Raw genomic sequence first — 26,307 nt, forward strand, 5'->3', positions numbered from 1 at the left:
TCAGTCTATTTTGAATCTATATAAACATATATGTAATTTTCAGTAATTTAGTTAAAAAATGTTGCCAGTATCCTACATAAAATATATATGAATAAAACAGCGACGTATAAGATGGAGGGCTAAACTACTACAACGATCAACACTGAGAGGGGTCGGCAGAACACCACAATACTCTAGACGACAATAATGTCAAGCTACCTACGAGTACTTTAGTTTAATTCTAAACGTCTACAACACAACCTTTATTAATATTGTCCACCACGTGACTTTGAATAGGCTGTGAATCGATGGAGACATTTTGTATATGTTATGTTAGAAGTTTATTAATATGTGATATTAAAATAAGTATATAAGAAGAAAATTTATCAAAAATTATATATTTTATAATAAAGCGCTATGTACGTCGTAGAAGGATTTTACAAGATTTTTTTCAAACTTCACTTATTAATATGTGTAGCTTGCAACTCAATTATAAACCCGTATAATTCTACCAATTTCGCTTAAATATTGCACACACCTCTGGTACTAGTGTACACAAATTGAATTTAATATTGTAATTTGATATAAAGGCCACACGAATAAAATATTGTTATATAAAGCAATTTGTATATGCATATTATTTTTTATTTGCGAAAACAATATAAGGACTTTAAGAAAGTTTAACGATTTATCGGAGGGAAGAAGACCTCAATTTTTTTATTAGGTTCATGCGCACTCAGCGCCGGTGAGTCCCACATACCCCCTACTTCGCTCGGAGGAAACGCAACTAATGTATTGCGAGATCATATATATTTTTTTGAATTAGATAAACTTAAAGAAGAATTTTCGATGATGTGTTGAAAGTAAACGACCAAAAATCACGGTATGTGATTTAAAATTGAACGTGATATAATTTCGTAATTGTCTCCACCGTTCCACGTGTATATAAATACATTTATACAATATACTAACGAAATAAATATCTTAAACATCTTCAACGCTCACGTCGCCCAGACATCTCGACAAGGTATATAAAACATTTACCATCGCTAGATACCATAGCCTCTAAACTATACTTAAGTTACGAGTCGATACCGACACGGAAGGTGAACACGTAATATTACCTAATAATGAGATCAACAGCATTTAATCTACATACATTGATTGTATACGACATATAATCCCTTATATTACGTCTACTATATAAACGTTTAGAGCTGAACATTTCAAATGTTCCGTATAAAGCCAAATACCAATGCATCTCGTGTTATTTATAATCTTTATGTATTTAAGTGTTACCACTTAACTGTATCTAATATAAATAAAAGCAATACTAACAATTTCGACCTAAAGGCGTAGATTTAAAATTACAAGGACACTCGCGTTTTTGAAAAAGATTATCAAATAATCGACAGAGATTACTAAGTATATTTAAATTACCGTTTATATCAAAGTAAAGAGGGTTTTTTTAATTAAATGAAATGTATAATATAGAAGAAAAAATAAATGTAATCGTAAATAATAATAATGTTGAAAAATATCAAAATAAACAGTTAATAGAAGGAAAAACGCTAAAGCGAATCTATAATTAATTAGTATATTTCTACCTATACCTAAGCTACTTAATCTATTCTGAAAAAGTCAATCGAAATGGCAATAGACATTTTTTTTTTAATAGTCAACACTTTCTTAATATACCATTTAAATAATCTTACCTTTATAATGGGTTATGTTAATTTATTATTGTCAATTGCCAAACAATTGACATGGTTTTTATTTATAGTTTTTTATTCAGTCACTACGTTATTTATTAGAACAACCGAAGTAGGTACTTCTATAAGTTTAAATAAAATATTATATACACAACACATTTAAGAGAACAATTTTTTTTTTTTTAACCAAATTACATTTCGTATAAAGGGATATTTCAATTTATATTACTTGATGTATATCTTTTTTCTTTATTCTAATAGAAAGCTCGTGGAAAGAAGAGGACTCTTAATAAGTCAACAACCTTATCGATACGAACGACAACATAGCAACATTGTTTTATAAACTGTAATTTTTTATATATGCAACATTCTTAAAATCGATATATTTTGTAATGTATATTCGTCACTAAATTTGTTTTAAAAAAAATAATTCTTTTTTATATTCATTTGCTTTGGAATTGAGGGATTTCATAAAATTTTTTGACAAAATGTCACTATCTTGAAAAAATTGAATGACTGCTTTTGAGCAGTATGACTTTCAAAAATGGCGTCTATAAGTAATTTATATCTATAAGTGTCTCTCAGATCAGTGAACTTACAAGGGTAGCAATGAGGATAATATATGTTGTTAGAAACGAATTTAACTGTATCGTATTTATGCTCGGGAAAACAAATTAAGCAACTTGAATATATATTGGTCTAATTATAAATTAATTAAATTAATATTTTATTAATGAGGTTCGTTTAAATTTAATACGAAACATTTTCAAATGTCGTATGTGTATACAATTCATTGTTTAATAAATCTATGTTGTCGCTTGTATATAATGTATATCTAATATGTTATATAATATCTAAAACAGCAACTTTGAGCATACTCAACGCTATTCATCTAAAGTTATATAGTTATATATATATTTGAAAAAAAGGAAGTGAGTGGATCACTAAAAATACATAAATTCACCGATATATATCTGGATTTTTAAAAGAACGATAATAAATATTGTCACGTATTTGTAAAACAAAATTTAATTTACGATAAAATTAATTAATGGTAAGTGAAAAATAAAACCCGAATTAAAGACAAATAACACCTAAGTTTAAACGATCTAAGCCTAAGTTACACCTCTGTAGCTACTTAGTCTTACACGCTATTAAAGCTATTTTACTAATTTCCACAATAGATGTGTTATTGTCAATTTAACGTTAATTTCATTAGTAATAAAAGAAATAACACATCGACTTTTTACATTCATATAAAAACGATATCAAAAGAGTCATTCTCCGCGGGCGGTGACCTGCGTTTATTTATATAGTTGTAATATTTTATCAAGTATAATTCTTTGTTATTAGGAAGTACTAGTGTCCTATTTATGTTTGACGTGAAACTCACACCGACACAGTTAATTTAGATATTGTATAAGGTTCATTATCTAACTCTATTTAAGATTACACACAGCGACGTCTTTCAGCGAAGACATTATTGTCTCACGTTTAGTTAAAAGGAATACGTATATAATATAATCTATAAAAGCACTTCTCTCTAATACTACAACACCAAACATCAAATAAATATACGATATAGAAATAATAATGTATCGAGAAGTAATCGCGTCATATAAAAATTCTGAAAACGCTAAAGCTTAGTGACCCTACTCGATAATCATAAGCCTTTAGTCGTATATTACAATAAACACACCACACTGACGCATAACATCCCGAGAAAAAGTATCGAGAGACTCCGTGAAAACGTCCAAAGTTATATAAAAAGTTGAACTTTGCAACATCACTGGTATAATTTCTATCGATTTCATTATATATTATAGAGTTCCGTTTTATCACAGCATCAAATAATTTACCTCACGCAACACACGAGCGATATGTAAAAATATTTAGCCATTCTATTTTTTAGTTATCAATATATACATATAAGTAATTAGAATTTCAATCGTCAGTAGAATACGCTACAATATAATTTATTGTCAATATATTTTATTGTCAAATATATATTTTTTTATTGTCGTTAAAATAGTAACTTCATAGTCCATAAGCAATGAACACAACTCCATGTACATCTCCACCGACGCAGACGTAACCAATAATTGACATATTTAACGATATTACGTAATTGAATGCTGTCAAATTTGTTTTGTAAAATATATATAAAAAAAGATTATTTTCATTTTAATTAATTCAAATTAGGTCAAAACGAATGCGTCAAATTGATTCCTCTTTTAAAATAAATAGTTAAAAAATATATAACCGAATAAAAGAAATCATAAGAAAGAATTTGCGGCGTGGTTACGTCTACATCGGGTAGCACGCGGCGTGCGGCGGACCTCAGTCGTCGTCGGAGCGCGCGTTCTCGTCGTCGTAGAGGCGAATCTGTCGCGTGATCCACGGCACGTACCGCGGCACGTAGGCGTACACGCCGGGCAGACGCGGGTGCGCGCACTTGATGCCCCACGACACGATGCCGCCGACGTACCAGCGCGATGTGTCGTCAGGGTCCTTGCAGAGCAGCGGCCCGCCCGAGTCGCCCTGTAACATTACATTCTATTTTATACACCAAACAAATCCATCCTTTAAGTAATTCGGAGAATGAAGTATTAACCGCTCATGTTTTGTCATGAAATGGCATAAAAAAAGTTTTACTTCTTCTTCTTCTTGTACTAATTTGTTCGCGCGGTTTAATAATACTTAGACGTTTTTCAGAAAATTAAAAAAGAGGACAAATGATTAAAAATCCAATTGAAACTATTTCAGTGTAAGTTTCCAATTATTTAGAATTTTCCATCTAAAATTATTTTTGGTTTATTTTTGCACTGGAATTACAAGAGAGGGTGATTGTGATTATCATTCATGTAAATTCATGATAAATACGTGATTATTGTAAAAACTTTATGTAGTGTTACGTCATATCTATCAGCATTTATCTGCTTCATAATACTCCCATAATAACTAATATGCAAGTAAAATCGACCTCAACCCCGCAGTGTAATAGCTGACGAAATATAAATTAATTAAATGCAACACAGTTATAAAAAAAATAAAAAAAATTTGGTGGTAGGGCTTTGTACAAACCCGTCTGGGTATCATTGACTCATGAAATATTGCACGTCAATTAATTGTCAAGAAGCAATACTTAGTATTGTTGTGATCCGGTAAATTGAATGAGCTAATTAACCACAGACATTCTTCTTAAAAATAGTTTTTCAACTTCCTGTACAACTCGCATTCCCTATAATAACTGCCAAGATTAAACAAAGAAATAATATCTCTAGACGATATTTCTTTAAATAATTCGTCCGGATACGAAATGAAACCTTAGTAATACAAATATGGAACACAATGCAACCGATGCATTGAAAACAAATATAATAGCAGGCTGTATTAAAACCATACTATTGACTTCGTTCCGTTTAGCTCAATACAAGAACTATCACAGCAGATATTATATCTTGAAAACTGTAATTTTTCTTTTTCCATTCTTAAAATAAACTTGCAGTGATAAAACCAGCCCCATCTCCTCTCTCAACAATTTTAAGTGACCTTCTGAGACGGAAATGGTATACTATATAAATAAACCATCATTACCATGACCATCGCGAGGCACTCTGCTATTTTATATATCGTCGTCTTTCACACAATCCATCCATCGTTTCTTTGGTCGTCACCTACTTCTATATTATATCCATCCACATTCATGCTCAAGACCTTCCTCAAAACATGGTCCTCATTCCTCCGCATAACATGCCCATACCATGACAGTCGGTTTCCACATAGCTTCTCAGTTAGCGGTTACCTCATACCTTTATACAATACTAATAATAATAATATTGATTTATAGAGCTGGAAATTGTTGGATTTTATCCTGATTATAAATACGAAAGTGAATTTGTTTCCTTTTTAGGCATGCATGTTTAAACTTAATAACTAATGTATTCTAATATCATAAATGCAAAAGTAACTCTGTCTTTCTGTTTCCCTTTCTTGCTCTTCACGACTAAATCACTGAACCGAATTTGATGAAATTTGGTATGAAGCAGATCTGAACTCCGCGTTGCCTATGCAACGACGACGACCCTGATGGCGTTGTAGGAGACAATGCGGGCGAAACAGCGGGCGACAACTATTCAGGAATATTTCTTCAAGATTATCCTTAATGTAATATTAAGCCACACCCATAGAGCGGATCAATTACCATAAAACTAAATCAATCTGATATCTAAATATATTTCCTTCGATTATACTTATTCTTTAATTGTAGTTACACAGGCTCACTAAACCTTTTAACCAGAACAAAACAATACTACGTAGTACTGTTTGGCGGTAGAATATCTGATGAGGGGTACCTACTACTACCGGGTACTACCAGACACACTTCCACAAAGCCATATTGCCCCGTAAATATAAATATAAATTAGTGATTCGAAAAACGTAAAAGTACAGTAACATGGGAATGTCTAACTGCTGTTCTAGGCCCTCTTCTCTAAAGGAAATGGTTGGTTGGAAGGAAGGTTGGTGCACATGTAGCAGAACTTCATTCGAAAAATGCAGGCTTTCACGCGAGGATTTGTATGCGCAATCTTTGATTAATACTCAGTTGTTCTAACCACTGCTCCAGCTCGACAAACGTGATTTGAATGTTATAATATCACAATACAAATAGCGTTCACGAGAAACTAAATTTAATATAATATTATGAATGCAGCGCGCAAATACAGCACATTATTAATACAGAAGATTCGACGAATATTTCATGTGATAATTTTATCGGTTCATTCATTATTATTATTCAATATATTACTATAATTTCAAAATGTAACGCAATTTAGCTTGAAATATGACGAATTATACATTTAGCAGAATTCTGATCATTCGGAGCGTTATGAGCGGAATTTAAAATATATTATTGAAATAATTTTATTTGAAACAACTATTAAATCAGCTTTCGAAATATGATAGTCGAGGTGTTTTTATTCAAATTTTTATCCATATTTATAAATTTATAATTAAAACATTGCGGGTATAATTTCTCGTTGGTGTAGTAGTATGACAGTGTTCGAGTCGAGTCACAGGTCATAAGTGAGTCGATTTTTCTCAAACAAACTCTCAGCAAATCAGAATAAGGAATTTGGCAGTGTTATAATTGTTAGCATAAATATTTATTTAAAGATTAATGTAATTAATCTATTGTTTATTGTTAATTAAAAGCTCTTTACTCATTTAAATTATTGTTGACTTGATTATTTAATTTCCTTTGTAAACGTGTACTTTACGTTGTGGTTGTTGACTAAAAACAAAGTATATTAGAACTTAAGCTCGCAGTAATGATCCATTCTCTTCGGGTTCGTCGTGAAGTACACTTGGATAAACAAGATACAATAGTGTAAAGAGTCAGAAGTCATAGTCAGAAGCAATATATATTTTTTGGAGTAGCGTAAATAGTTTATATCTCCGTAAACATCCTGCACCACCTGGATAGCTTTTACAACGATACCAATAATCCTGTACCTCGGGAAGCACGTAAGGGTCTATCGCCTATTATCCATGGTCGTATGAAATTACTATCCTATCAATTCTGATACACTCTCTGTTCCCTCACTCTTATATGTGCTTAGATATACTCAAGTTTATAAACTTGAGTATATCTAAGCACATACGCTTATCCACTCAAATATTGCCTTACTGGTCTTAACTTGGTCCGTATGATAATGACATTAAATTAAACTGTATTATATAAATGAACATGTAAAGAAGAAGGTTTGAGGTTCTGCTCCAATGCGGACTGATGGATACACATATAGCAGAATTGTTTGATGTATGCAGGTTTTCTCGTGAGGATTTTTTCACCGCCGAGAACGAGGCGAATTACAAGCACAAATTAAGCACATGGAAAATTCAAGTTCAAAATTCCGCTCACCTGACAGGCATCTTTGCCGCCTTCTGGGTAACCCGCGCAGATCATACCCTCGGTGACGTTGAGGTCGCGGTGTTCAAGCCACTGGTTGCAGAGGTCGCGGTTTAACACAGGCACCTCGACCTCGTTCACCGCTGGTTCATATTCTGACACTAAACACGAATTTAAATTAATTATTCCACATAAAATATTACAGTAAAAATTATATATATTTAATTATAAACATCGATACTATAATTCTGAAAAATTCACGTTTTCGGGGCAGAATTCAGAATTATTTTGTTGGTGTTGTTTTTTTTGTCTTCGGCTACATAAAGTGCACTTGTGTGTATCTGAATATACTGAAGCACTTACTTCAGTATATTCAGGATGACGACGGTAGACACTTATCTACCATCAGTATTAATTAAATAAATAAGTCAAAGTCAAAATTAATATAGAATTATAATATTAATTAGAGTTCAATATAGAATCTACAATCGGCTCATTTATGAATATTATAACATAATATATTTAAATGTAATGTGAAGCGTGACGTAACGTCATTCGTTGCAACAGAAGCCTAGTGTGTCTTCAATTCACATATGACATAGAACAGTAAAAAACTTGAGTGGTAACCTAACCAAACCATATCACAACAGTATTTAAAGAAGTACGCACTGTCCTTGTCGTCCCGCTTGCCCCAGCCGATGACGGTACACAGGGTGCCGGGGGCAAGTGCACGCTGTGCCGGCGGCAGGCACACCGGGGACAGTTGCTCGTGATAGCGTACGCGAACCGCCAACTGGTACAAAACGTAACTGTGATAACCTTACCTAATAAATAATAGGACATAAACATAGAATCTCAATGTTTTATCTCCATCTTTTGATGATAAATACGATGATAGGAAGAAATAAATCGGTCTGTACTAACTTTTCTAGTATGCAAAGTTATTACCAATTATTTTTAAGTGATTTTTGCCTTCGAGTACATTTTGTACATAGTTATCAAGGCCATTGTATTGTTGACAAAAAAATATTAAAGGAACTATTTTCAAAATGAAATTCAAGTTAAAAATGATTTTAAAATAATCCACTATTCAACCATTAATTATGGTAATGAATTTACAACTTCGCAAGAATCTGTAGAAGTATGCTGTGAGAACAAAGTTGGAACTCGCCGTGGAACATGATTGTGAGTTGTCTGAAAGCTATATAAGCGACATTGACTATAATTCTTACAGCATTTATAGGAAATATACTTCAAAATAGCGTATCACTATAATTCAGTTTTCTATATCAAACGACTGAGGTACAAAGTCAGTTTTTAGGGAATATACTCGTATATTTGAGTAAAATTTGTATCATCACTTGATACAAATTTTAATAATTTACATTTATTTATCCGCCAGCAGTAACGATAGCTATAATATGGAAATATAAAAAACATGTTAAAATAAAAAAAAATAAGTTAAAAGCACTTTTCACTTATGTATCATTTATCTCTGTTAGTTATATCATATTTTTGGTGTGCAAAGAAGCACATTTATATCTTAACAAAATACATGCTAAGTGAATTGGATAATTACTAATCTTACTCGTCAACGAATGTTTTTGACGGGTCAAAGAACTGATTGATGGTATTGCATTTAAAGACCTTTCTTGATTTATCTGTGATTCTGTGAGGTGATTCTCCTTACTAAATTTTGTGATACTACTATCAGGATATGTAATTTTATACAGAAAAATAATTCAAAAGTTATTTCCTACGTGAAATATGGAGAAGTTTTAGATTCTTGCAAGAATACCTGGAATAATGCGATGTCATTGTCATGCGCGACGCCCACATTGTAGAGAGGGTGTGGTACCACTCGACGGACCTTCACCTTCTGTCCGTAGTACGCGTGAGATCGTCTTCGAGTGATACCCAGTTGGATAGTCCAGCCATTAACATCCGAGTGACTGGTACAAGGAAAAAAAATATGTAAATGGAAATAGCAAAATATCCTTAACAAGTTTTTTTATCTAGTCAATAATAAATTAGATTACAGATCCCGGGAACCTGAACATAAATTTCAAATTGGGGCAGCAGATCGCATTTTTCTACAGTTTTGGTATCGTTGAGAAAATTTTAAAATTTGTTTTGAAATCTAAACTAAAACTAGGTCGTTAAAATATATTTTAACACAGGTTTTGTTTAATGCAACTGACTTACTTGCCAACACAATGCGATGCAGTCAGTACCCACTGATCGGCGACGAGAACTCCAGCGCAGTAGAACACCTCCTCAGGCCCTCCTAGAATTGCAGCCAAGAAGGGCCAGTCTCCAGGAGAAGCCTCCACACCGCCAACTATCCGCTTCCTTCCAGCTCCGATAGTACGACGCTTGCCGCACTCTGGAGTAAATATATTTGTTATATTTTCTGTTCTCTGATAACTCTTAAAATAAAAGTTTTATAAGTTTACGAGCTCAAATAAAGGTTTGTATTCCTTGATTTTCATTTTGAATTTTCAATTGTCATCTTGACTAAATATTTATATATTTAAAAATAATGTAATATTTAATCATCGGTAGACCTTGTTGGACATATACTGATTGTTAGAGTCTAAATTTAGATTCCTATGAGAGGATTCATTACACTCCATTCAGACCCATTTGTCGGTCCGCCTACCAATGACATGAAAGAAAAACTAACTGGTGAACATGAAAAGACACTTATTGGTGGTACGACTCCGTGCAGACTTCCCTGAACAGATAACAATCATTTGTGTATTATTCTTCCTCCAAATAGCAATCATACTTTAATACTTTACGAAATAAAAATGTTAAAGATACCAATAAAGTTTCCACAACTTGCTTAGACATTCATTTAAAGAAAACAGAATGAAATGCTAAAAAGCAAATTACTTTGTTCCATAATAATTCAAACATGCTTCTTGAATTATCTGAAAGCAAATCTATTTCAGTGAGGCGCATATTTTCAACTCGGGCTTAAGTACTTAAACATTTTACATTACAGAAAAAACAATTCAAAGGATTGTCAAAAATTTGACAACGGAGTCTGTTATAAGGGACTTTAGGACTAGTGACTGTTTTAAAGATCCAAAAGTATTTTTCAGTCGGTCATTTTCACGAGATTTAAAATTAACACCTCCCGTGATCATTTCTTTGTTCGACTTGTTGGCGGCCGGTTTCGAAATTGAAATTTACGTAAACCCCTTTCGGTAAACGTTTGGGTAAACCAACAAAAGCGACGTCAAACAATATTCGAGAATAATCTATTGATAATATTTTTATTATCAATAGATTATTCTCGAATATTGCTAATATCGAGCCGAGATGGCCCAGTGGTTCGAACGCGTGCATCTTAACCGATGATTTCGGGTTCTAATCCAGGCAGGCACCACTGAAATTTCATGTGCTTAATTTGTGTTTATAATTCATCTCGTGCTCGGCGGTGAAGGAAAACATCGTGAGGAAACCTGCATGTGTCTAAATTCTGCCACATGTGTATTCCGCCAACCCGCATTGGAGCAGCGTGGTGGAATATGCTCCAAACCATCTCCTCAAAGGGAGAGGAGGCCTTTATCCCAGCAGTGGGACATTTACGGGCTGCTAATGCTAATGCTAAAAATATTTTTATTATTTATTTTGTTTACTAAGATTTGTTTCGACTTTGAGACCTTAGAAATTGTAATGTGCTATTTATATCTTGCTTAATATAGATACTTTATTTATAATCACAGGATAGACCCGGCTATTCGGGATAAAGCTCGGGGCGATTATCGAGCGAACGATGTGAATATTATACTTCACACACAAAAAGTTTGCATGAAGGAATTGTAGATCTCCTAAATGACTTCAGATAAATTCAGTCGGAGGCTATGAGAAGTATAAATATCACTTATTTTACAACGAAAAGACATTTCTTTTACAAGACTTCAATGAACACCTGACGCGCGGCTTTACGGAGATATAATTAAAGTTTCAGAAATACCAGCGGGTCCAGACAACAATTAAGTATAACAGATTATACTGCGGGAACTCAAATTCGCCCTCAGTCGCTACAGGCAGTGAGGGCGGTTTAAACACGCCTTAAACGAGATTAAATTAAGAACTTATAATTCGATAAAAGTTATTCTGTTCCTTAAATTAAAACGAATGGTTTAATATATCCGTTGATTCATTTAATTTTATATCTGAGTTGATGTTTAAGTTGGCGATTTTTATTTTACGGTCAAAAGCAATAATTTACTGTCATCGCTGCAAATTAAAAAATTTTGCAAGTTCTTATATTATTATTTTATTGAACTATAAATATAAAACGATAAATATTCATTATTAATAAAAATAATAGAATATTTTTATATCTTCTAAAAAATATAAATTTTGTTTTGTATGGGATGGGACAACAAAGTTTTTATGAGTTCCAAAATTACAATTATCTTTGTGTAGTAAATGCGGAATAAAAAGCTGACAAACTTACGGACACGACGAGTTATCCTAAGAGGGTTTCCTTTTTAGAAACGAAAGAGGAATACCTAAAAATAAAGGCGTAGGCAACTCAGTACACGTGACGGGAATGAAAATTAAAGCTTTCTCACTCTTTTTCTTTCTCGGGTTAATTACGTATTTTCCTTCCTTGTTATATCAGAAATAATTGCACTCAAATTATACTTCAATAACCGTTTCCACGTGGTTAACGTTCATATAATATCATGAATGGAAAATACTTTATTCAAATGTATTAATAAAAACCATTTGTATGTAGTTATTGATTATTGACGTAAATAGTGATGCCAAGAGTAATACTGAAATTATGTAAACAGCCGCAGACTCAGGTGTTCGGCCGACGGATTAATTAGTATAAATAGATCCACCTAAGCCTCGCCTTGCGTTCCTTTGTATGTATAATTAGCATTTGCCTTGTTACAATAGGAATGTTGAAGGCTATTTTCATTTGTTTTTATTATCTTTTGCAGCAACCTGTTCTTGTAACTACACACTGCTTCGTCGTCGTAAAGATTTAGAAGATCAGTATTTAGTTTAAATTTATGCGAAATCGTTTTTAATACGATGCGAAGTAATCCTCGCAATTTAAAATATTTCTTTCTTGTAATTTATACTTTAAATTTATGCTTTCTTGTAACGGGCGTAATGTGCAGAAAATATTATAACAAGATTTCTCTTAATTTCATAGTAGAATAAAATGTTGGAGGATAATTTGAAATTATAGGAGAATGTATGATGAGCTTATGGTATCTCCAGACAGGTATGAGGTATATCCACGCAGACGGATCCCAACAAAATTTTCTTATATACACTGCTAGAAAATAATTTTCTAATAATTTCTTTTTTTTTAATTTATAATATAAATTCTGACTTCATATAAATTCTGTTCCGAAAGTGCTGATGTCAATAACTACAATATTATAGAAAGAAAATTGTTAGCAATACTATCGCTAGTAATTAAATACGCCTTTTCGTCGTTGACGTAGTTTATTGATTGTGTATTAAAGCTTGTATGCGGTATGCATTTCAAGCGCTACAAGCTGCTCTACAAGTGCCTCGAGCCCTCAGACAATAGTCTCTGATGTATACCTGGTATTAATATGGTAGATGCTGACATTAAGCCGTTGAGAAAACGCTATAAAGTATACCGATAACAAAGGCGGTTTAACGTGTATCCTCTATCTGAACTTCTCAGGTGGACAATAAAAGATTACCTACAATGCTGACGCGATATATTTACTAAACCCCTGGAAAATAAATTTACAGGGTACGATACGATATCGTTACAATATCCCCTTCTGGATTTTACTAGAATCTTCTAACAAACACAAAGCTTGAGATAGGCTGAGGTGTCAGTGGGTATAACTCGTGGACTTTAATCAAGGATCGCAGGTTCATATTACCAATGAGTTTCTATTTGTTTTGGTGGTATTTCTAATGCGCCTGGTGTTTTATAATAATGAAAAACATTGTGATGAGACCCGAATATACCCAATTAAATAATAAAACCCAAAGAGAGCTTTTGCCTAGCATGGACAATTATCACGTTTATTATTTTTAAAATTGTGATATTGTTCTTTGAAAGTCCGTCTAGGTAGGTAGCACCCACTTAACATGCGACCTTGAGTGAGTTAATGTAATAACAAGAAAGAAAATAACAGATTAGTTCCCATGGTTCTCGGAAAATTGGTGGCTTAGGCTATGGTTAGTATTTCTGTGTCCATATCACATCTTAGTGGCGACCATATCCTATATGGTGACCCAGTTAACCTACTTTCTAGTTATTAAAATATCTTGGAGCAATTTAAAATGCCCAATGTTCAAAATTAAGTATAAAGAGAAATGTTTCATTGTAATCTGTAAGGCTGTATCGATTTATCATTAGGGCAATAGCGTGACTTACTTCTAAAGTAATTTACAACGAACGTTTTAATTTTCAACTCGTTATTTACTTAGAGTAAATATTTTAACAAAAAAACGTTGTTTTTAAAGATTAAAATATTTAGTTGGACGACAACAAATTGATTATTTAAATTAGGAATTTATAACCGCAATGTTGTTATTCTAAATTGAAGGGTAACCTTTATAGGTCAGAGATTCCGTGATGGGTCTGAGTTAGGAATTTTATTTCGTTTTAATTAGTTTGAGGTTAGTTCGTTGTCTTTCTTTGAATAAATATGTTTTTGTTTATCGTTTGGAAATAATTTCTACGTATTCGGATATAGTTTAAGCTTCTGGCTATTCAAATAAAACTTTTATATTTAATAGAATAATTGCAAAATTATTATATAAGAAACCTCAAATTTGCAGTCACACTTGGATTTAATTAAATTGTTTAGTGTTAACCTCTTATTATTTCTTTAATTATTATTAATAGAAATGAATACTAGCAAATTGGCCTAATGGATAGTGAGTGGTCACCACCGCCACTAGACATTGACCCTTGAGAATTAATATGTTATATACCTACCCAGACTTGCACTAAGATCACTTAGTTAACAGAGATACAAGGGTATTCTCAGTTGTATTTTTTAGGTCTGAACCACAACATCCAGCTGTAAGTCAGTGAGTAAGTTAAATGTTAAATATGATTACAAAAGATATAAAAACTTTGCTCCAGGTGAGGCTCGAACTCACAACCCCGGCATGTCTCGCACGCACTGCGCTATAAGTACCGTGCGCTGACCGATTGCGCCACTGGAGCTGATAGCTTTGTCGTCAAAAAAACAATGGGTAGAGCTATATAAGATTTAAAATTTACATGGTTATTTTTATTACTAACAGTACTTAAAACGGGATATTTACCATGTTTTATATTTTTATTTGGTGGAGCTCGATATTTCGACATTATCTACGAATGTCCTGTTCACGAGACTCTGGGTAGAGCTATTCTTGAATGGCTTTATTTGGGTACGGTGAGATTATTCTTTCAAATAGTTTGTATTTAAAGTCTCAAATAAAAGGCTTACCACTAATATTTCACTCCATGTATGTTAAGTCGGATTTACTACCTACTGGATGTGATGATGATAATGTCCTTGTGACAGAATTCGATTATTCAAAACGGAGTAAAATCATCAAAGTAGGAGATATTTTAGTACACAAGTAAATGCATCATTATCTTTGGATTTTCTTTTTCCTCGCAATCCGTTGAGAAAGTGATATGACATGACCGGAGAGGTGCAGGAGCTATGAGTCATCTTGCTTTTTGATAACCAAATTTGAAGAACACCGAAAACTTCCTAACTCCATTTCTATTATTGAGAATTTACTGACAGAAACAAGTCAATTAATTTTGTATCTAACCTAGTATTCTCTTTAATACAATAATCATTACTAATATCGTTTTGATGGAAGTCGAATAAAAACAAATGTAGCAACATGTAAAACTGCTCTATCGTAACGAGTCTCGCAGTCTTCGGGTCGAGTAATGTATACGCTGTCAAAGCTAGCCCTCCCAGGAATTTAATAAAAGTGTATATTAATCACTTCAAAATGGAGGACATAATTTTGAATTTGGCTTTTAAGATGATAGATTAAAATTTTTACTTAGTGATCTGGAACGGGGTTAGAAAATAACTTACTTGGTGGTAGAGCTTTGTGCATGCCCGTGTGTTGGTACCAACTACTCATCTCATATTGTTATGTTCCAGTTTGAAGGCTAATTGGGACATACAATTATAGTTTCCAAGGTTGGCGGCGCATTAGTTTGTAAGCATGTCTACGAGCAATGGTAACCACATGCTTTATTTTTTACATCAACAGCCTGTAAATTTCCCACTGCTGGGCTAAGGCCTCCTCTCCCTTTGAGGAGAAGGTTTGGAGCATATTACTAGTTACTCGACAGTGTGAATATCTAAAGCAGTAACTTCAATGATAACAAAATGGATCCGATGGAGTTACTCTATATAATTACTTTTAGGATGGTTTTGATATCGTAAAATGAGTTTTCGTGAAGTTACAGATGGCGCCACGATCGATAAAACAGATTAGATGCAACATATTGAGAATTTTGATCAGCAACGCTCGGGTATGGCTTATTTGCCAAAGCGTACCTTTAATGGAAGATACGTTAGGGGCAAGGGTTCAAAGCTATAATCATTGTTGCTATGATATGAAAAAAAAATTAGTTTTCATGTTGCATTTGCAGGCTTTGCTGATACTGCTTTAATACGTAATATCAGTTGATCATGATATGATTATCATCACGATGGCTCCAATGTGGTTAGTGAGTTACTTGTCGACTTAACAGCTATTTGCCATTCACGAGGATCGACGCTCGAATATTATTCGCCGTGTCCGCTTCCGCCCGGCTGGTGATCTTATCTCTTAGTCTTCCTTCGCCTCTGTTGTGCCTGTGGCTACTATGTCTTCTTTTATATTCAAGTTGCGCATGATCCAATTTATTTTTCCGTAACCTGGTTTATTTTCTCACGTTTATCTTTGAGGATCGTTTTCAGTCACCGATTGGTCCCTTGCGATTGCGAGGACGGAGTCTTTCAGCCTTATATCTATGCCTTCTGTTGTGACTATGGTGAGATCATTTTTTGTGATGTGGAATATTATTTTTCCCGAGTGCCTTATTTCATCTTCGTCCAGGGAGCTTCTAGTAGCACTAAATGTTACGGCGAATGTTCTGTTTATACTATAAGTGTTGTTATGTTTCGGTTTGGAGGGTGTGTGAGCCAGTGTATATTCTAAGCGACATTAGTTATTTGGCAGTGGTGACCACTTAACGTCAGATGTTCCATTTTTCGGTCCACCTACCAGGATATTCAAAAAACTTAATCTTATATGTTATCAATCAAGATCATTCTAATCTAGATAATCAAGAGAATTTATAAAAAAATAACAACGAATAAATGTATCGATAAAAAACAATAACCCTTAGATAACAACAGATTACATGCTATAACCCCTTTTTAATACCACGGAATAAGTAACTCTGGCTAAGAATAATCCCTTAAAAGGATTTATACTTAACTATTCACTTACTTAAAGTAAATCTGTTTAAGTGTAGACATAATATGTGTTGAGCTCAATGTACTTATAAACTAGCTGGCTTTTGCTATAATATTAACAATTGTAGCATTATTCGTGACATAACGTGGTATTTATATTTAGGCGCCCTACAAGCGTGCATATTATGCATTTGCTATTTACATAGTTCTGAATATATGTATATACGCGGGACTATGCTAGTAATACTAAAAACATTTCATCTTTTGGCCAAAAATAATGTTACGACTTTTTGGTGGAGGGTGTCGATTTGTTGTTATGACTTTTTACAACACCTAATATATATTTACAAATTTATGATATTAGGTTCTCTTAAGGTCCGTATATAGTGAGTGGTTATGTAACGATTTCCTTGCGTAGCGATCATAGCCGGATGTAGAGGTCCGAAAGCCCTGGGGCAACAAAGAACACCCCTAATTATTTGAGATTTTGAAATATGAGAATTTTTCAGTTCGATGATTGAATAATTAAATTCTTTTAATATCTTTTGTTTCTTTTATATTCTGTATTAAAAAAAAAAAAAAACATTTTTTGAATATATTAGACAAATATTACAAAATACAAGAATTTTATACCCTTTTTTATTATGTCTACGACATTTTATGTGTTTACTCGACAGAATACCCTATTCTGACGAGTAAACACTTTTCAGTTTTAGAAATGTCTATTGTTTTGGCCCCATTTCTTATAGAGACCCCGGAATTATTACCCCAGAATCCATAGAATAGATCCCATAACTCCTTAAATCTGACACTAATTCTGAATCAAAATAATAATTGAGGATTATCAATTATTAGCATGCAAAGACAGGAATCTCTCACGTACCGTGGAATAAAAACAATCTCAGACATTTCTTGTAAAAGTAAACTTATAAAGCCCTAGATTGTCTGTGCGGAGTATAATTGGGTCGCCGGTTACAAAATAAAATAACAATATTGAGGCTAACGGAAAATATTTTAAGGTACAAATCATCTCAAGTATTTGCCTTAATGTAAAAATCTGAGACGTTCTCGTTAAAAGTTATTAACAACTTTTTTAATGGCTACAATAATTAACAAGTTGTAAGCCGCAAAATTTTGGAGTTTCATTAGAACCTACTTACGTATTTAACTCGCTACAAGAGTACTATTTACTGAAAGGTTTTACGTTTAATGTTAGAATATACTTTTTTATTTAATAATGATGAAATATTATAGCACACGAACACACACATAAACACATATGTACACACACTCTGTAAGACTTAAATAATATGTTTTAAGGATAAGAAAAAATGGATAATAATACAGCTATATTAATTTATATATTTGAATCTTTAACCAAAAAAAAACAGATATCAAATATTTTTTTCAAATTTAAACGAATCGTTTATTTTATTTTATTTTATTTTTGGCTATCTGATTATAATTGGGTACCATCACCCATAAACTCCACCGTAAGAAAAGAAAAAGGCAACGTAAGAAATATTACCAGTACGACACCAACCACGGGAAATAAGATTGTATGCCACTTGTGCGTGTAGTTGCACTAACTATTAACAATAGCAAGAATGGCAGTTCGAATAACTGATGAATGATGGGCATCTGGCCAGTCGGATCTGTATAAAGGCCTATCACCAAGTAAATTGTTATAATAGTGTTGTCAAACTCAACAGCCGTATTACGTTTTACGCAACATTTCAGCGTTCAAAAATCTATTAAAAGAATAATGGCTATAAAAAAAACTGTATCTGTAAATCATCTGTCACGTTACAGGCGCCAGGCGACAGGTGAACGTTTCGGAATAGATTTTTGCGACGTTTTTGGTACGTTTTTTATTTGATGCCGTAAAAAATACGAGCGCCCGCATGACCGATGCGATCGAATACAATCGCTGCTTCTTATGACCGTCATTACAGGTAATGGAATGTAAATTGTAAAGGAAATCATGTCGTATCACTTTAATATAAGGTCGTTTTTTGTTCGCACCCACCTATCAGTTATAGCCTGTTAAGAAATTTTAGAGACGCTTGAAGTTTGAACGGAATGGCTAATTAGGTTCCTTTGTTCAAGGGTTTCTGTCAGAGAAATGGTAGTTTTTAATTAAAGTTTACGATGGTGATAATTATTAAAATTCCATGATTTCAATAAGGTAATTCAAAATACTTTACTGTAATAATATTTCAAATTAACATTCTAAAGGATCTTCTTGATAAATTTTCCCACCACTGTTTTATCATATTTGGAAAAAACCAGCATTCTTATATAAGCTATTTTGTATAATGCATTTGGTAATATAAAAGTAGCTGTCTGTTTATGTACCAGGACTGCAAAGGCCTCTACGCTTTTACAGGAGTGCTGATATAAATGTGGATTAATTTCCTCCAACCTATACAGGTTTCCTCATTATGTTTTCTTTCACTGTCAAGAATGAGATGAATGAGAGACATTTTATTTAAGCTATAGGTAAGTGGCAATCACTTCCCATGGACATCTGCAATAAGAGGGGAGAGAATCTGTGAAATATGTAGGTTCCAGTCGTAGCGGTTCGCAAAAACTGAGATTGAGAGATTGTGAGGGGCACAGAGTGCCTTAAAAGACGCGCTGTTGTCAGATTTTCAGATATCTAGATGGTGGGGATGAAAATTCGGAGTCCGATGCAATGTCCAAAAGTGAAATTTAGCAACCGAAATTAATCCAAACCGTTCCTCGGAACATTCCCATTGAAAAATGCGGTAGAAATTACAGAATGATTTAACACCTTAACGCAAAGCCAAGAGATTAAGCAGGTCGGAAATGACCAGATCGTCGATAATTGGAGCTCATATGTTACTTTTTGTTCCGGAAATATTTAAAATCACCGACTTTACCTCCGAAACACGCGAGCGAAGCCGCGGATGAATACTTGTATATGACTCTCATAAGAGATTTGCGAAAAAATTACGTTCTGAATGTCGACGAAGCTATTATCAGAACTTTGAAAGTAAAATTAAAGTGGATATATGAAGTTAAGGGGAACAGAATAGAAACTTGGAACAAGCATATACTTGTTACTCCAAGCACCCGAGTACACAGGAGTAGTGACGTTTTGGTGGAGAAATGTATACGTTTTTACAACAGGATCCCAGTAAACCATTAAAGAACATTTGTGTGCTAGGATATTACAACACTAAGGACTTCTTAGTTGAGTGCACACCTTGGAAATGATACAATCCAGGCTGTATCAAATAACGACAATAAACTTATTGTTATGGTATAAAAACAATAATTGTAAAAAATGATATGTAAAAAATAGTATGGTACTAATTGTATCAAAATTAGTTGTCTCACTTTTCTAACCAAGTATGCGTCGAAGCTGAGTCTTACCGTGTCAGGGACGTTGTATAAAGATTCCACTGAAATTTCGAGGCTAAAGAGATTTTTTTAAAACACTGCAGCATCGATTACTTTAAGATTACTATAATTTAACCTTATTTTATTTGTAAAATAATGCGATGAATAGTCTTTTATAAATAAAGCCTGAATAAATTTAAATTTTGCGTAAACGCATTTCGTTTCCATTCAAATAGGTATAATCCGATTATGGTAACTTGACAGAGGATTTTCTGATCAATAATTTGTTATGTCCTTTTGCTATTAAATCATCGTTTCGGTCCACAGTTTAAAGTATTTGAAATATTAATAACAGATAAAATTATTTAATTTATTTTTTAAATGTTTCGACTCCGTTCACGTGGCAGGTGACTTTATTAACCGTCGCAGTAGTCTAATTATATGTGTAGTTGGCTAGCTTGTAAGTCCTTACAGACTGATTACCTCTTTGGTTAGAAATATTCTAAATAGCAGCTAAGAGTTTTTACCGCGTTTTTACCGCCTTAATAGATAAATAGCTGTACTTAGTATTGCTGTGTTCCGGTGTAACCACAGAAACCAGGGACATAACATCTTAGCTCCTAAAGTTGGTGCTGCATTGATGTCTATGAGTGTTGATAACTTTGTAGCTTTGGCCGTGTTGCTCGCCTGCCTACTTTTATTATAAAAAGTCTGAAAGTGGGAATTCTGTCGTTCCATGTCTCGGAAAGCACGAAGGAGGACCAATCCTGTGGCTGCACTAGTTCTTGATCTCAATTTAAGGCCGAAACCAAAAAATGCTTTTAGGCGAGGGGTTAAAGAGTTTAAATCTATACGCTCACAATTGCCCGGTTTAATATATCCTATGAAGGTGGATAATCTCCGCCAAGTGTCGAAATGTGAGGACATTATGACGATTTCATCACCATCTCCTTAATAACTCAATTATATCCAGGTACACTTTAAAACAGTGTATTTAGAAACCAGGAGTAGACTTAGAAAATAAATATTTATTCTTGTAACATTACTCTACCGAAACCGAGATGCAAGTGAATAACGCACACTGTAAGACTGGTACTAATGAGTTTATCAAGTGTTAAATTTATCTTTGCAACACGTGTTTTGCGGTGTAGTAATTCTAAGAACGTTGTCGAGATATAACTATGTATCCGAGAACCACACGAATGTATTAAGTGGAACAGCTCGTCGATGATATTTATGATCCAGTTTCTTTCAATGTTTGTAAAAACTGATTTAAAAGAATTTATATAATTTATATATTCCTCGCAAGACTGTCTGCGTCAAATTTATCTTTCCAGTTAAGCCTGTAAGTTATTTATCTTTACTTCTATTTCAGTCTAAGGCTATTTCTATCTTATACCTCATTCATCAGTTCAGAGTCTTAGACAAACAGAGTTCAGACAGAGTTACTTGTGAATTGTGTTTAAAATAATGTAATTGAAATAAATTACAATTGAAAGAAAATTCTGTTTTTATTAAATGTAAAATAATAATTATTTGACGACAAGTTCAGGACAATTTTCATCTTAATTTCTGTTTATAATTCATCTCGTACTAAGCGGTGAAAGCAAACATCATGAGGAAACCTGCATGTATCTAATTTCAACGAAATTCTGCCACATGTGTATTCCACTAACCCGCATTGGAGCAGAATGGTGGAATGTGCTCCAAACCTTCTCCTCGAAGGGAGAGGAGGCCTTAAACCATCAGTGGGAAATTTACAGGCTGTTAATGTAAGTATATATAAGTGGAAATGACGATTTTTTATGATAAACAGCGTCTTTGCTGGAATCCGCTCAAACATCTCTGGTTATTTGTTTAAGAGAACTCCACAAGAAAAATACTCTGAGAAAGTATTCTCAGAGTATTTTTCTTGTGGAGTCAACGAGCTTCACGCTCTACAGATGAAATGTGAAAGGTTTTATTTAAAGGATAGAAGCTCGAGCAACCGCGAGTTTTAAGCTGTGGCCATACTTGTGCGAACAAGCGAGACGGAGAGATAATTAATTGCAAAAAAAAATTGTTATAGTCATTTTGATGCAACTCCAGATACTTTCGCAATTTTGAGTTTTGTTTTTATTTGTTACTTTTCATGGCTCCATTAGAATAAATAGTAAAGCATTCTCCGTTCATAATGTCCACTATGGCTATTAAATCAGTAAATTATTCTTTATCACCATCAAAACCAATCTAAATGATATATATCACTTTATCATAATCATTAAAATTACTAATACTCATTTGCGCTAAAAATAATCCGCACTTATGATGGGTATATTAACGTAAATGGAATTAATAGCTGCAACCATCTGTGTTATTCAGCTCATCGAACAGGAGTGTCTCTAAAATTTAAGCCTATTTTCATTTTGTAATCCTTTATCGCTTTATTTGGTGCAATTTCGGCTTTCCGATTAGGACGATTGCATCGTTGCAGGTTTCTGTGTCTCTTCTAACTGAGCTGATTACTCTAAAATTTGTTAGTCTTTCGAATAAAATTATCTTAATTTATACTATTATTAAATAAAATACACTACAACAATAGTGCAATTTAATACGATGGTTTATGATACAATATGCTATGGGCCAGGACTCCGTCCAGCGTACACTGGAGTCCGCGAAATTGGCCAAGATTTCTTCTTGCGAATTCTTATAATTGCGAGAAAATAAAGATTTGACGAAGACCGTGATTTCAGAACTGGGCAAGTATTAATCACCTGCTAAATTTATGGTTACAATGTATTCATCGTTCGACATTGTAAAGTAAATTACATGCCTGTGATATACGATATTGTTTACTTAAACTAGATTCAGACTGGCTAATTTCTGTCTTTCCTTAAACTCAAATATTATCAACATCTATTTGAATTTTCTTTTATATATATTTATTATTATTATCTCTATGTCATTTCTGGTTGTAATATTATTAACTAATTAATAACGTATAATACAAATGATTTTAATAAACATCAACCCAAACTCGATAACGAAATGAATTGGGCACTGTCGTTTCAATTAAAAGATAAATTATGCAAGTTTATACTTCTACACACCCACGCTCCTCCCATCCCTTGGCGAAATCTGACTTATTGCCGAACTTTGACAAATTTCTGTGAGAAATACAAAGAATGTAATAAGATCCCTTCATTAATTAAGGTTACTTGATCGAAATTAATATTTCTTACATTTTTTTACATTTGGGAACGTTTTTCGATTACAGTATTAATGAATTAAGGAATCAGCTAATAAGATTAATTAAACGAGAACAAAGATATTACTAATCTTCTTTCTTGGAATTTACTAATTAATATTTACATTATTTTATAGTATCAACAAAATCTGTTACAATGATGATGATATGAAGGTAAAGTCGTTTTCTGGAAATATTGGAAAACGTGTAACGAAACATATTTGGGCATATTTGTTTCAAAGCAGTAAGATTTTTATATCATCTTCCAAATTAAAGAGAAAGGACTCATAAGGCATCAGACAATCGTTTCCTAAATTGAATTTGTATTGTTACGTTTATTATCGTCTTTAATCTTACTAATACATTCAAAGTTACTAATATAATATTACATCATACGTCACGACCAATCAGAGCCGAGGATAGTCCTTGAGCGGGGTCGAGGCGCCATCTTAACATTTTGGAGGGACATACGTAATGGTTGTGTAGTCTGTGACGGGAATTTGAGTAATATGAAATAAGAATGTTGGGAAGCTGGAATGAGATGGATGATTGGAAGTTAAGATAAAATAACTTTTACTTGGCGGTAGGGCTTTGTGCGAGTCCATCTAGATAGGTACCACTCACTCGTCAGATATTCTATTGCAAAACAACAGTACTCAGTATTGTTGTGTTCCGGTTTGAAGGGTAAGTGAGCCAGAGTAACTACAGGCACAAGGGACATAACATCTTAGTGCTTAAGGTTGGTGGCCCATTGGCGATGTAAGGAATAATTAATATTTCTTACAGTTCCATTGTCTATGGGCGATAGTGACTACTTACTTAGGTCTGCCAAATTATACCATAAAAAACAAAAAATATATAAATTAAATAATAATGTTTTTGAGTGGAGTTAGATCGGTTTCGCGAACCCGCAACTGCAACTTGTAACTGTTCGTGTTTTATAATAGTATATAAAAGTGAAATAATAATTGTGAATGAAAAAACATTGTTAAGCTTTAAACGAAACAATTTACTTTTATAATTTATTTTGTGTTCGCATTCAATCCCGATGACGTCTACAAAACAGGAGGATAGTGGTGTTTTTCTTTTTTTTCCGATAGCAGGGTCAATGAAAAATAAAACCAATTATACTTTTTATAAGAAATCCCCGACGACTTGTTATGATTCTTTTTATTTTTAGATTTTGTCTACCACGCCCACATCGAATACTTTTTTGTGTAGGTTGATCCAAGTAAAAAAAAATAGTATCTTTTTAAAAATAAAAGCAAAAGTAAAAACAATTTAATAAAATATTATCTTTTGGATATTGATCTAACATAAATCATGAATTATTATGAACATTGCTGTATTAAATATGTCGTTAGGATAAACCCTTTAAAAGTCTACTTATAAGATATTCATTGAAACAGATTTACATGTAATTTTTTTGTACGACGGGATTATAAGGAATATTATCCAATCCCTGTATCACCATTGCGTCACCAGCCTTGGGAGCTGAGATGTTTTGTACCTTGTATAAAGTTACACAGGCTCACACACTCTTCAAAACGAAACACAACATTATTAAATATTGCTGCTAAGCGGGAGAACCTGGGCCCTTACTATAAGAAGGCCTTACCGTGCCTTGCCCAACATTAGCCGCGATGGTCAGAACGACGGCAGAACGAACAATCCTTATATTATGTATAAGACTAGCTGGTGCCCGCGACTCCGTTCGCGTGATTTTAAGCCTCAAAAGTGGGAGTATTATATGGTTGACATATCTGTGTATCTTTGAGTCTGTCGTGGCATTGTAGTTTCCGATAAGTCTTTGTCTAACTGCATAATGTACATTACACGATATTACACGTAGTGCCATCTCGGATTAAAGCATAGATTTTTTTGCAGTTGCGAACACGCGGCGGAGCCATATAAAGCTAGCCGTGTGCACTGGACTCGCTTAAAAGTAAACGATTTTTTTTTCTGGAATGAGAAGGAACCGGACATAAACATAAAATAATCTCTGCCGCACCCATATATAGTATATTTAATTTCAAACGCAAATTGTTGATGTAACACCACATGAACTCTTTAAAAAGGTTTTAACCTCATCAACCCTGGTTCTATAACATCTCGATTTTAACAAAACAATACTACAGTATATTAGTGACAACCGAATGTAAATCGGTAAAGCCGTTTCCGAGATTAGCGGTAACGAACGGACAGATAAATAGAGAAAAATTGTAAAAATCACATTTTTGTGGTCTATTGCGTTAATTACAATACAATTTTTTCTCAAATATCTTCTATGTACAGAATTTAATCAGTTACGATTTTATTATATGTATAGATTATACATTATATAAATTTATTTAAGATAATTTTATGCTAGAATTGATTGTATATAGAAATAACTTAGTTGATATAGCAACAGTACATGAGGCAGCTTACCCGAAACACGGGAATAAATAGGCAACGTTTGCTCGTTTTGTTTATTTGATAAAGCGTTGATTGACTGTTGTCGGCAGTGTTGTCGAGTCGGCCTGTTTTCCTAAGGGATCCGGAATTAATTATGGCTTATTGTGTTTAGCTTTCTCTCATAAAATATCAATTCGGGACACGCGTGTGTTATTATTCTTTAATTTATATGTATTTTGTTATGCT

The 26,307-nt window shown here is 33.3% G+C and overlaps 1 protein-coding gene and 1 non-coding gene across 2 annotated transcripts in view; both read right to left on the reverse strand.

The window, feature by feature from the left end:
- Nucleotides 1–3,899: 3,899 nt before the first annotated feature.
- LOC125072341 (atrial natriuretic peptide-converting enzyme) overlaps nt 3,900–26,307 on the reverse strand; it is a 135,079-nt gene continuing 112,671 nt past the window's right edge. The window contains exons 13-17 of the mRNA XM_047682985.1: nt 9,811–9,991; nt 9,404–9,557; nt 8,275–8,398; nt 7,618–7,766; nt 3,900–4,232 (exon numbers count right to left, since the gene is read on the reverse strand). Of these exons, the coding sequence (XP_047538941.1) occupies nt 4,032–4,232; nt 7,618–7,766; nt 8,275–8,398; nt 9,404–9,557; nt 9,811–9,991 (809 nt within the window). The 3' untranslated portion in view covers nt 3,900–4,031. The remainder of the gene's footprint in view (nt 4,233–7,617; nt 7,767–8,274; nt 8,399–9,403; nt 9,558–9,810; nt 9,992–26,307) is intronic.
- Nucleotides 14,721–14,812, reverse strand: Trnai-uau. Its single transcript is given in 2 exon segments — nt 14,721–14,756; nt 14,775–14,812. It is a non-coding gene; the product is annotated as a tRNA-Ile (tRNA).

The sequence above is a fragment of the Vanessa atalanta genome, chromosome 1 (genome assembly GCF_905147765.1).
Source record: "Vanessa atalanta chromosome 1, ilVanAtal1.2, whole genome shotgun sequence".
NCBI classification, from domain to species: domain Eukaryota; kingdom Metazoa; phylum Arthropoda; class Insecta; order Lepidoptera; family Nymphalidae; genus Vanessa; species Vanessa atalanta.